The 13,820-nt window shown below is 41.8% G+C and overlaps 1 protein-coding gene across 18 annotated transcripts in view; it reads left to right on the top strand.

Moving 5' to 3' along the window:
- Positions 1–13,820, top strand: part of PTPRF (protein tyrosine phosphatase receptor type F) — a 3,404,399-nt gene that overhangs the window by 2,445,002 nt on the left and 945,577 nt on the right. For all 18 annotated transcript variants that reach the window (XM_044085436.1, XM_044085429.1, XM_044085440.1 and 15 more), the window contains one exon: positions 9,901–10,018. In XM_044085436.1, the coding sequence (XP_043941371.1) occupies positions 9,901–10,018 (118 nt within the window). The remainder of the gene's footprint in view (positions 1–9,900; positions 10,019–13,820) is intronic.

The raw sequence follows: 13,820 nt of genomic DNA, 5'->3' as shown, positions 1-13,820 counted from the left end.
CCATCCCAAACAAGGACATTCTTGGGCGCGGAATTGGACACAGTAAAACAAATGGCATTCCTAACTGCAGAAAAACAAAAAACTCCCTCTTTACTTCTTGGCACTAACAAAACAGAACAAGCTAACAGCAAGAAAAGTTCTACAGGCCTTGGGCTTCATGGCATCCTGCATAATCTTGGTTCCACATGCCAGACTACATATGAGAAAACTACAGTGGTACCTAAAGAATTTATGGTCCCAACACAGGCACAGCCTAGAAGCAGAAATTCCTCTAATCCCATGCCTAAAACAGGAGTTCCTATGGTGGGCTCAAGCATGCCAGTCAAATCCAGGCCTACCTTTCCACAACTATCAAGCAAGCCAAACCATCACAACAGACGCCTCAGACCTAGGATGGGGGGCTCACATGCTGGACAAATGTGTACAAGGATTGTGGACACAGGACCAGCTCCATTTGCACATCAACCTAAAAGAAATGCTGGCAGTAAAGCTGGCAATCCAAAAATTCAGACCATTCCTCAAAACAGGATATTTGATGATAAGGACAGACAACACCACAGTCATGTGGTACATCAACAAACAGGGAGGCACTCATTCATACCCCCTATGCAGAATGACTTTGGACCTTTGGAACCTGGCGCTCAGCTACAACATCCAGTTACAGGCAATGTCCGTACCAGGAAAGGAGAATACTCTAGCAGACATGTTAAGCAGAACCACCTTGGATGCTCACGAATGGATGCTACACCCGGACATCTTCAAGGCCATCTCAAAGAAATGGGGAATGCCACAGATAGATCTATTCGCTTCCCCTCTCAATCACCAGCTCAAAAAATTCTGCACAAGGACGTTCCACCCACTTGCATGGAAAGTGGACTCGCTCTCCTTCAGCTGGAAAGGTCTGACAGCATTTGCATTCCCACCTCTTCCCTTGATACACAAGGTATTACTAAAAATCAAGGAGGAACGTCCAAGGATAACCCTGATAGCTCCAAACTGGCCAAGACAACACTGGTACCCATTGCTGAGGAGCATGTCTCGGGACAAAATATGGCCAATACCCGTGATGCCTTTGATGTTAACCCAGAACAACTACAGCATCATGCATCCAAACCTAAAAACTTTGCAACTGACTGCATGGAACATCACATAGCAGCAACTAATCCAGAGCTTTCCCAAAGGGTTAAAGACATTATCCTTGAAGCCCGCAGACCTTCAACAAGAAAGAACTATGCAGGAAAATGGAAAAGGTTTGTCATTTGGAGTGCTGAAAGAGGAAAAGATGTGTCCAATATAGACATTGCTAACATTCTGGAGTATTTGGCAGAGCTTCTACATACAGGCCTGTCCTATTCCTCCATCAAGATACATGCATCAGCTATTTCAGCAGAATACAGCTTTGATCCACCTGTCTTTTCACATCCTTTACTCAGGCAGTTCCTCAGAGGGATCAAGAATGTAAAACCTCCTAGGAAACCACCATTGCCAGCTTGGGATTTGAACTTTGTGCTGGAAAAGTTGACACTCGCACCTTTTGAACCAGCAGCAACAGCAGACCTGCAGCATCTATCATGGAAAACTGCTTTCCTACTGGCAATAACCTCAGCAAGAAGGGTTTCTGAGCTTCAGGCCCTAATGGCAGTACAACCCTTCCTAATCTTCCACCAAGATAGAGTGTCCATGAGGACTAATCCTACATTTATGCCTAAGGTGGTATCCAGAGTGTCTTTAAACCAGGCAATCCACCTACCTACCTTCTTCCCAAACCCACAAAACAGAGGGGAAAGAATGCTGCATACCTTGGATGTACATAGACAGCTACGCTACTACCTGGACAGAACAAAAAGTAACAGAAAAACTGACCAGCTGTTTGTAGCCTATGCAACAGGAAGGGAAGGAAAAGCAATTTCCAAACAGACAATCTCCAAATGGATAGGAAATTGCATACGATTCTGTTACTCCTTTCATGGAAAACCAATTCCACAGAACATAAGGCCTCATTCTACAAGGGCAACAGCCACTACCACAGCCTTCTTACGAGGAGTGGCAACCAAGGACATTATTGAGGCGGCTACTTGGACCTCCGTGCATACATTTGCCAAGCATTATAATTTACCTCTGTATTCCAGATCCCGAGCAGGGTTTGCCACTGCTGTACTGCAAGGGATCCTAACCACACCATAATCTATTCTACCTCCTCCCCTAGTTGGCTATGGTATTCTACCCAGTTGTTATGACTGCAGATGCATCCATGAAGGACATAGTACAGTTTTGTACCTACCATAAATGTAGATGTCCGAACTGGATAGCATCTGCAGTCAGGATTACCCTCCCTCCTTCCCCTCTGTGGTACTCCTAGGGTATTTACCCTCCTAATAGCTAGCTGGCGGGGAGTCTCTTATGGTGTATTTGTTTGTATATATGTACATACATGCTTATTTTTGTGTTTGCCTTCTATCTTTTTGGAAACATTGGCATTTACCCAAAATTTAGCCTTCCAAGAGGGCAACTGGCATCTGGGGCAAGAAACACTGAGGAAAATGGCGTCGGCTGATGCTTTTATACCCGAAGACCAACAGAGATGACGTCGGGTGAAGTGCGACATCAGCCGAAGCCGGACCCGGACTTTGGAATCCGGCCGACCGAAGGGCTGCCTGACGACAGGACAACCCAGTTGTTATGACTGCAGATGCTATCCAGTTCGGACATCTACATTTATGGTAGGTACAAAACTGTACTTTAGGGGTGATGGCAGCTGCAATAATAGCGATTCCGTTGGGTCGCATGCACATGAGGATTCTACAGTGGCTGCTGTTCACACAATGGTCTTATCAAGAGCTCCCAATGTCTCATCTCATTATTGTAACAAACACATGCAAAAAGGATCTTTGGTGGTGGTTGACCTCTCTTCAAGTTACAATAGGTTATCCTTTTATCCTACCCTCACCATCAGCCACAGTGACCACAGACACTTCCCTGATAAGGTGTGTGGGGGGGCATTTTCAGAAAGAACAGCCCAAGACACATCTGCATATCAATGTCCTGGAGATGAGAGTGGTACTGTTGGCATTGCAGTACTTTCAGGATTCTCTCCCTCTGGGGACAGTTGCGATTCAGACGGACATGTCAGTGGTCTAGTACTTGAACAAACAAGGAGGAACCAGGTCCTATCCCCTTTATCGAGATGCCCTAAGAGTATGGCAGTTGGCTACACCCCCCCCCCCCCCAGTGTTTTCTGATAGCAACACACATCCTGTGGAAATCCACCGTGATTGCAGACAAACTGAGCAGGGCAATTTTGTTGCCTCCGAGTGGTCCCTCAAAAAAGAGATAGCGGACAGAATATTCTGCATATGGGGCCAGCCTTCCTGCGATCTTTTTGCTTCCCACATGAACACAAAACACAGAAGCTACTTTGCCTCTGTTCCCCCTCTGGAAGATTCCCCAAAGGATGCACTCGTACACAATTGGCTTCTGGGTCTCCTCTGTGCATTCCCACCAATTCCTCTGATACCCAAAGTACTACAGGAAGCAAAAGCCCTGGGAAGGGCCATAATTCTAATAGCCCCTCATTGGCCTCGTCAGATTTGTTTCCCCTTCCTTTGTCTTCTTCTGTTGAAAGAGCCTTGGATTCTAGACTCAGTTCCAGACCTTCTGACTCATTCATTGGGGGCTCTTCATCCTTCCCTTCAGTCCCTAAAATTGCCAGATTTTCTATATGGGCTTCTCAGAATAACATTGATCCCTACCTAGCCCCCATTTCCTCTATATTAGAATTTTTGACAATGCTTTTCAACAATGGAGCGGCGGCAGCTACAATTTCGGGTACAGCTTGCCGCCATCTCTAATTTTCATCTTGGTATTGAAGGATTGAACATAATGTCACACAAGCTATCCAAAGACTTCCTGAAAGGGACCTTCCACCTCAGACCACCAGTGAATTCCCCTTATACCCCATGGAACTTAAATTTTATGCTTTCATGCATTATTCTCCCACCTTTCGAGTCAGCTTCCTCATGTGATTTGAAATTTTTGTCTTGGAAGACTACCTTTTTAGTAGCCATCACGTCTGCCCGAAGAGTATCAGAACTACAGGTCTTGTCTATAAAACGTCCGTATTTGGTTTTTCCATGCTGACAGAGTGTCGCTGTGAACAAATCCTTAATTCTTACCTAAAGTTTTTACTGAAGCTAACCTTAACCAAATCGTTGATTTACCAGTGTTTTTCCCCAAACACATCAACAACTTTGAGTGTATGCTGCACAAGCTTGATGTTCATAGACCGCTCAGATTTTACCTGGATAGAACCAGAGAGTTCAGAAGATCAGAACAACTTTTTGTTTCCTTTTCAGATTCTAGGAAAGGTATGACAGTGGCAAAAACAACACTATCCAAATGGTTATCTGATTGCATCACTTTCACTTATTCAGTTGCCAATTTACCTTTACAGCACAAAATTAAGGCTCATTCTACCAGAGCAGTGTCAACATCATCTGCCTTTTCTGCTAGGCTTCCTATAGACAATATTTGTGCAGCAGCCACTTTGTCAAGACCTCATACCTTTATCACACATTACAAAGTTGATAGAGCCTCCAGGGACAGGGCCTCCTTTGGTTCTATTGTCCTGAAAAATATACTCCTGAGAGCCACCCGAGAAAGATGGTCCTTGGGACACTACCCATCTATAAGAATGAATGGCAAAATAAAACAACTTCACATAAAGAAGTTATGTACTCAACCATAACGTTCCATGTGAGTTGTTCATCTCGTCTTCATTCTTACTTCCCACCCTCCTACCCCCTCCAGGGTTTTTCGAGGACTGAGATACTAGTTTTATCATGGTTGCTCTGTCTTTCTATGGGTTTTCCCTAAAAAAGTGATAGAATGGCATATGGTATTATTAGAGGCAGCAAACAAGATCTGAGGTAACTCAAGGTGTATCAATGGATAAGGGACTTGGCCTCGAGCTGTCTGAAGACCTCGAGCTTTGTAGTAAGCCGATTTGGAGCCGAGGATCGCCTCCGAATTTAGGAATGAAGGCGAGATGAACAACTCACATGGAATGTTATGGTGAGTACCTAACTTCTTTATACCGTACATTACTCAGAATATATTCATAATGGTGCATCCTGTTACAACCCTACTGACATTGCCAGCATCCTCACAAACAAATTTAGTGCTAACTGTACTCCTGAGACTTTTCTATTCAACCCAGCTCCTCCCAAACCTCTGGAATAAACTTCCTCTGTATGTTAAGCAGTGCTAGTCACTAACATTCTTTAAACGTAAACTAAATGATTGGATAGGTATCCACATATTTACAGCAGGATTGACCATTATGGCCATCCTGGAAAAAGGAGGTACTGTCTGAGGGAGTGTACTGGCAAGACAAGAGTTGTCACAAGACTCTGTGGCTTTGAAATCTCTGTGAATCTTAATCAAATGTCTTCCCATTTATCCTTTGTTAATGTGTTAATATTAGTATCTCTCAGTTTATCTAGCTTCATTAGCTTATAGGGATAAAGCCCTGACTATGGCCCAAGTGACCCATGTTTGATTAGTGTCTTAGGCTGTTGTTGGAGCTGGAGGGGGGGAGCAGAGCAGATTGTAACCACCCACAATTCTTCAGAACACAGGTAATGTTGTGGTTTCCCATGATTGACCCTTCATCTCAAGCCAGTACCTGTGATAGCCTTCATTAGTGAGTGTACAAGAGTGCGCACTTACAGGGAGAAGACACTGTGGGTACCCATAGTTCATAGGTTCATAGCTTAGTACTAAGCTAACTGCCATTGCAAGCCATTTTAAGCCTAGCCAATTATCCCTTGTGAGACTCCAGCCCTGCACCTTGTGTTTGTAAGGCAAACATCTTAGCCATTAAGCCACCCTCCCAACCCAATCTTCAATCTGTAAAGCTCTTTCCAGTGGTGAGAATCAAACCTTGCACCTTGTGGTTGAAAGGCATACACCTTAACCACTATACCACTTGGCATTTCAGATGGTAAAGAGGGTAGCTTATCTGCCCACCACTCCTTAGATGGTTTGGTTAGGTGATATAAATGACCTCATTTCTGAGATACCAGCAGAGGCAGAAGCAGCCTCATGGCTGCCTTTATAAGTAGCCCCTTCTGGAAGGCTCTTGCCTTCTTATCATACAGTAGAAATTTCTTACTATGAAAGGAACAAATGGCCATCAGGCACAGGGGCAGAAATCACCTAAAGTATCTTCATTTATCTATGTCTGTATCATTTTATTCCACCTGTAAGCTAATCCCAAGGGCAGTTTTTACTTTTTCACTTGCTTTAGCCAGGCTATCAAAAGTCAGCACTTTAGGGTTACAGAAAACCTTTAAAGCAGCAGGAAGAGAAATGAAAAACTTATTTTCTTCATGTGCACCTCTTTATCACTTCTACAGAGCGTAAGCTGAAATTAGTACAAACCACAGTCCATCCAAATTCTTCCTTCCTTCACAGTTCATCCCCATCTTTCAGATTTTACCGTAATATAGTTTAGAGGAAAAAGGAAAACATAAGAAGCCCCCCCCCCCCAAAAAAAAAAAATGTATGTATATATATATATATATATATATATATATATATATATATATATATATATAGTCAGTCAAATAATGTTTCCCAAAATGGAATAAAGAATGAATTAAGCAGACCTTAGGGTGATCGTTGTATTAATTGCAGCTGATCAGTTGAAATTTCTTACAGTGTAAACCTGTAATCACAAAATTCATTCCCAAACTGAATTTAAAAGACCTCTTAATGTTTTTGCTTGTTTGTGTGCTTTTGGTTTCATGTTATAGCTGAATTTTTTGACCATTGTTGATGCTGAGGGAAGAATGTCAGTCATGTAGTGTTTTTTTACGTTTTTAAATTAGCTTGGGAAAATGTCTAGTGATCTAAAAGAATGTATAGGACTGTTGCTTTTGGCGGGTTCTGTAGTGTAAATGAATCTATCCTTTGCATTTTTTCAGGAGGTCGTAATGCTTCTGAAGTAAATTGGAGTTAATGTAGTCAATAAAGTTTAGATGAAACTTGACTCATTTGCACAGGTAGAAAGAGTAACGGAATTTGCCATAGTCTGTATGAATACCACTTAGAATGTCCCCTTAAAGGAGAACTCTGGCCCAGTGGAACTAACTAACCTGGCCAACAAAATGTAAATAAGCAATTTCAAGTTAGTCTGATTAGCAGAGCAATTCTAAAAATGTAGAAGATAAAACATAGTAAACAGGAAACAAAACTAGCTTTGTGTAAAACCAGCATGTCTGGGTTTTATATTCCCATAATCTCCACTTTCATGTTGTTCTTGCACGTGTTAGTAGCACAGCAGGTAGTATTTTCACTTTTTGTGCTGAAAAATCAGAAGAGTGTAGGTTAGTTGCTTGGATTAATTTTTTTTTTCCAATACTGACACTTTAGTGCAACATAAGGGAGGGTGAGACTTTAAATCAAGGTCCCCTATGCTTAAACTGGCGGTAACTCAGATTCATGTTAAAAAAAAAAAAAAAAAATCCTACATCACTTATTGAAAAAAGAGCAGGGTATGTTCCCCAGTGCCCTGGGCAAATTTCATCCTTGTTAGTATGAGTACCACCTTGGTTTTCCCCTGAAGAGAGACCACTGTCCTAATGGGACTAACCCAGTCAGCAAAGAATAAAAATAAAATAAAATTTTCAGATCTCCTGCATCATACTTTTAGTGGAATGTGTACTCCATAAATCATAACAAGTTATCAAAGAAAAACATTTGAAAACTTTGTTGGCTACGGTGACTTCTCTTTATTGCTTCCCTGGCAGTTACTGCCCTTGACTTAGTATCATATTGTTGGGAAAAGACCTATGCATAGTCAGAGAGGTTGAATAGCTTGGCACCTGTTGGAGGAGATGGCGCATCTTCCAGGACTGTAGCAAACCCACTACTGCAAAAAGTGGACTTTGCTATATAAGAAAGGTCAGATTTAGTTCTTCTCATTGATAGACAGTGGGGAAGTTTCAGTGAGACAGTTGCTTTAAACTTTTAAATGAGCTAAGACCTGACATGGCCTTGACCTGTGGACTGTGGTGAGCAGGAGCACAAGTTAATAGACTGCTGTGTAACTGGGACTAGAGAGTCATCGTGAATGCACAAGTGAAACAAAAGACTTTGGGAGAGGAGTATAACAGGTGTCAGATCAATGCCATTTTATTGCAGAACCAGATTATTAAACCCATATGTTTAACAATTTAGTTAATCAGTAAACTGCATAAAGCCGAACAACACAATATTTTTTGCAAGGGGCAAGCAACCGACATCCCCTGCAAATTTGTTTATACAAACTTTGAGACCACACTATAGCGGTGAAAAGGGCAAATTCCCTGATATCCACTGTGCTGTGATCGCAGACAAAATGGTTCGAGGAACTAAACTGTTGACCATTTGGTATTGACAACATTAGTTTCGACAGTCTGTTCGATGAAATGCAATAGATCCCAGGTGTCATGGTTCTAAAATCCAAAGCTGAAACTGATTAGTTGTATCTAGCTTTGCTTTATTGCTTTTCTTGTAATGTTTATTGCCTTTCTTGTAATGTTAATCAACTAGCAGATAGTTTATAATTAGCAGCAGAGGGTAACTAAATTGTAAATCTAACAGACTAGAAGGGTATGAATAATTAGTACCAATGTTCCAGATGATGTAATTTCTGGGGAGAGTTAAGCACAGGTGCACAGATGTAGTTAACAGTTTGGTATAAAATTGTATGATGCCTTCTTTCTCTCTGTGCTGTAGCAGCAGCATGTGGAAGACAGGATTTTCTTGTTTATAATTTGAAACGGCCCTCTATGTTTGTGCTGTAGATCTTTTTGATAGCCTAACCCAGCTGGTACAGATTCTTTAACTTCAGCTCCCCTCTCCAGGATTGCATATTGTTATGCTGTCCGGTTCGATTCTCAGCTAGAGCATTTTCTGCGTGGAGACGTGCGTGAATGGGCGTACCTGTGTTGAAGGTTGTGCGTTAGGGCTGGTAACTCGGCATGTAAAAATCAACTACCAATCAGCAGACCGGAGTTCCGCTGTGGCGACCCCTAACCGGGAAAAGCCGAAAGACACAAACAAACATTGATTTGTTTTTATTTGCTAGATTGGTTCAGGAGATATTTTAGTCCCTTATACTTGAAAGGCCTTGAAGATTGATATAAAAAAATGCTTAAATGTTTAGATAAGCCACTTGAAATTTTATATCCGATACTTTGATCTCAATACATGTGCTTACTTAGAGGCAGGATTTATAGCAGCACCACTTGATTCTGTAGGCAGACCTGCCGAACAGGAACAGCTGACATTCTGATTGTAGGACCACTTTAAAGCCTTGCCAGCAATAAGAGCATCAGTATTACAGAGCATAAAACAGTAATTTTACTGTCATACAGTAGTATTTTTGATAGTCTGTGGACCATTAGATGTACTTTAATAGTAAAATAAATCATTTTTATTCATATTTTAAAATGTCAGGTCAGTAATTTCCAGATTGACCTAGACAACAGTGAAATTGTAGCATATGCATATTTCACATATCTGTATGTCTGATTTTGTTCAAGGGTAGAAACAGCACCTGTTTGTTTCAGACTTTTCAAGCTAAATTACAATATATTTGGTTACGAGCATTGTGATTAAAGTAATATACTATGTTTTAATGCATCGCATAAGTTTAATGTTAATTTTATCACAGGTTGAAAAAAATAACACTTGGTGAATGGGGTGAGAGAGAGGTTTGATTTGGTCAGAATTTGGCAATCCTGATAAGGTGCAAATGGAATCCTTGTGTGAAAAAAAGGATGGTAATGCGTGTTGTACTGCATTTGCACTGAGTACCACTCCAGTTTTCAAACACTTTGTGGTTTTGCATAGGAGACTGTCATTGGAAGCCTACAGCCTGAAACAACATACTCCATAACAGTAGCAGCATATACAACTAAGGGTGATGGAGCACGGAGCAGATCAAGAGTTGTCACCACCACAGGGCCTGGTAAGTGTCAGTATTATTTTACCAACATCCAGTCTAGGTGACAGCAACCCCCCTATTCCTCACTGCAAAAAATTGGGATATCCAGTAGCAAGAAAAATACATTCTTTTTACCTTTCTTAACAAAATATTTTGAAAAGTGTTGGTTCTTTGTTGTGCTTCATTTTTTTCTCCAGACCATGTCAGGGATGGGATCTTGGAATTTTGGAGCAGGAGCTGCCACTGCTAGAGTTTAAGAACATTAATGATTTAAAAAAAAATAGAAGATTCTTTTGGCCTAAATGCAGTACAAGCTAAAGAAGATGCTGAATTTGTTGCTTTTGAGGAATATACTGAGGAGACTGCTGAAATTTGTGTGAACTGGAAACTCACTGAGCTAATACACTATTTGAGAAATTGCTGTGATACATTGGGCAGTGGAAGAAACCTAATACGGTTTAGGAAACCATAGTGTTTTATCATAGCCCTAATTCAGTGTGTGTGTGTGTGTGTGTGTGTGTTGGTGAAGGGGACAGTCTGTATATTTCACTGAAGTTACCATCTGTACAAAAGAGGTTACCAAGGGTAGTAGGTTTTGGAGAGTTCCAGTTACATAAAGACGCAGCGCATTGGTATTAGAATATTAAGTAAAGAGGTGCAGTTGGTAAATCTCTCTGCTTATAATAGTGCTTTGACCTCCCCCAGCAACATGTTCTTGATTCCAGATTTTATTTACTTATTTATTTTTGAATGGTTTAGCTACATCTAGATGAATAGGATCTTTACCAGGCTGTGGAATTTACTGAGAGCTGTAACAATCTGTGTAAGCAATTGACTTTATTTGAGAAGCATACTTGGACTTTTTGCCATTTTTGTGTAATTGATACTGTCCAGTAGTGATGTTCAAAGGAACCCTTCTTCCAAGTAGTGTGAGCTTATAAAATGCACCCCTGTTTTAACAGCAACCATCTGATGGTTCAAGTTACCTTAAATATTAATAAGTCTCTAGTTTTGCCCCAGTTCTTTCCTTCTCTTTTTGAAATATGCAGGGTCGAGATACATCCAGACTGCCATTCAACCTGCCTTTGTCCTATTTTCAAATATTTAGCACTTTATTTTTATTTTTTGTTCCAAAGTGCACTCTTTCCAGAACCATGAAGTGTTCATGTGACATTACATTTCAACCAGAATCTATTGAGATGGGTGTTTACACAATATTACTGCCTTTTATTTTTATAGTAGCTTTAACCATGAAAAGCATGAAAGGTGGTAGGAATATACAAAGCATAACTTCTGGAGAGCAATTAAGGAAAGTGGACACTTTACTATGTTCCTTTTAGCCAGATCGGTCAGCCTGTTAACTTTCCATTTAGTAAGGTCATCCTTCATCTAGTAGGGAATTCACGCCACTTTCCAGAAGTGATCAATAGGCATGCATCCACAAGACTAAAATGTCCACTAGAAAATGTTTCCTTTTTGTATGCATCCCATGGACTCGGAGAAAGTAGTAGACACTAAATATCCAAAAGCCATAACTATTTCCACAAGAACTCCAACCAAAAAGCATTAGTAAAACAGTGCAAACAGCTGTTTTAACATAATTTATTTCATTAAACCAATGTGGAAGACCAACCATTGTCTGCAGACTTGTTCACTGATGATTAAAAAGTATTTGGTGTCCCTTGTTTTTTTTTCCTGTTCGTTCTCATTATTTGGAAGTATCTTGTAATCTATATATGTGAACAACTTAATGTATCAGAAAATGTATTCTTTACATTTAGTAACAACAGAAGGGATGTTCTTCGTGTTTCACTGTTGCAGTCATCACATCTGTGTTATCCTTGCCAGGGTAGCCCTCGGCTGGCCCAAATACTAGAGACTTAGTATTTCTGCGTCGGTTGCTGTCGCTTGAGGACTGACGTCAGGTTGTCAGTAGTATAAAGTAAGGCAGCCGATGCCATTACATCAATCTTTCTTGCCGTGGAGCCAGAAGCAGTTTGTACGAGTGCCGGTCGGCCGCTACCTGAGTTTTCGTCTACCAAATTGAAGTTGAAGTCTTCTAAAGCTAAGTACCCTGTTGGGGATCCTTTTTTCTTGCACTAACCGATATCAGAAAAAGTTAATAATTGTCTCACTTGTGTTAAGCAAATACCACACAGAGACTTCCACTCTTACTGCATCACTTGTTTAGGCCCAGACCACGACGTCCCCCGTTGTCGCTTCTGTGTTTTGTTCAACACCAGAACTATCTGTCGTCTGGCCCTTATTGTAGCCAGATATTTTCACTTAGTCTTCAAATTCCAATATGGTTTCAGTAAGCCATCCGACAGCAGATCTTCCGAAAAAAACATAAAGACAGAGACAGACCACACAGGTCCAAACCTACCGCCGATGCTTCCATTAAGCTAGTAGTCAGTTCTCAGGTACTCGGTGAAATGCTTTTGCAGCCCCTGATGCCCAATGCTGTTGATTTGCAGGCCGCTACCGAGACCCTTTCGGAGTCTGGTATGCCACAAAACTCTTCTTCGACTTAGGATCCCGCTGTCGTCTCTACCTTGGATGGATCCAGAGCCGCTGAGCGCACACCAGCTTCTGAGGAAGTCCTTCGTACTACCGAATCTCGACACAAACTGACGTCTTCTTTCGCAACTACCGTTCTTTCAAAAACGACCGAGTTTCTTAGGCCCAGGGTACAAACCACACTCAAGAAACTGACGACCCACTCTCAGCCGCCTGCTACCTTGCTTCATTCCCAAATGCTTAAAATGGTGAAAGACCTTATCATGCTGATCAGCCCCCAGGTGTTCACCAAAAGTATAGCAGTAGTGACACCTCACTTGAGACATCTTGAATTCCAAGTATTTCTGTACCTGGACGACTGACTCCTGACCGCCACCACCAGGCACCTACTTCTACAAGCCAGGGATTCAACCATCCAGCTCTGCACTCAGCTAGGAATTACAATAAATTGGGAAAAGTCTGCCTTGTTGCCCTCTCAATTTGCGACTTTTATAGGCGCAGAAATAGACACAGTCGCCATGATGGCTCGTCTTCCTGCAGACAGAATTCAAACTCTCAGACAACAGATATACAGCTTACTTCCTCAACAGAGTCAAGGCCAAGACAGTGCTGAAACTTTTAGGGACCATGGCTTCTACCATAACTCTAGTTTCATTAGCCAGACTGCATATGCGAATCCTTCAATGGCTACTCTTTTCCCAGTGGTCTCTTCAACAACTGCCTCTGTCTCATCATATTTTGATAACCGAAACTTGCAAAAAGGACCTTCATTGTTGGATTCAGTCCAATCAACTAACGACAGGAACACCCTTCTTTCCTCGCCAGCCCGTTGCTAGGGGGTATTATCTAGGCAGGACTGTCCAAGGCATATGGCAAGATCATGAGGCTCACTTGCATGTCAGTGTCCTAGAGATGAGAGCAGTGCTACTAGCATTGCAAGCACTTCACGACTTTCTTCCTCTAGGGACGATAACAATCCAGTCGGACAATATGTCAGTGGTATGGTATTTAAACAAGCAAGGAGGAACCAGATCTTACCCCTATGTCGATAGGCTCTTCGTGTTTGGCAGTGGGCGATATCTTCCTAGCGCTTTTTAGTAGCAACGCATATCCGGGGGACAACCAGTGTGGTAGGCGACAAGCTCAGCAGGGCAATCTTGATGCCGCATGAGTGGTCTCTGAATCAGAAAGTCATGGAGCAGATTTTCCACAAATGGGGACAGCCTTGCTGCGATCTGTTTGTCAGTCCAATCAACGCCAAATGCAGCAACTATTTCTCCCTTATTCCCCCTCCAGGGGAGTCATC

Source organism: Protopterus annectens, chromosome 10.part0 (assembly GCF_019279795.1).
Source record: "Protopterus annectens isolate FY-2018-M chromosome 10.part0, PAN1.0, whole genome shotgun sequence".
NCBI classification, from domain to species: Eukaryota; Metazoa; Chordata; order Ceratodontiformes; family Protopteridae; genus Protopterus; species Protopterus annectens.
This window is presented reverse-complemented; position numbering and strand designations above follow the sequence as displayed.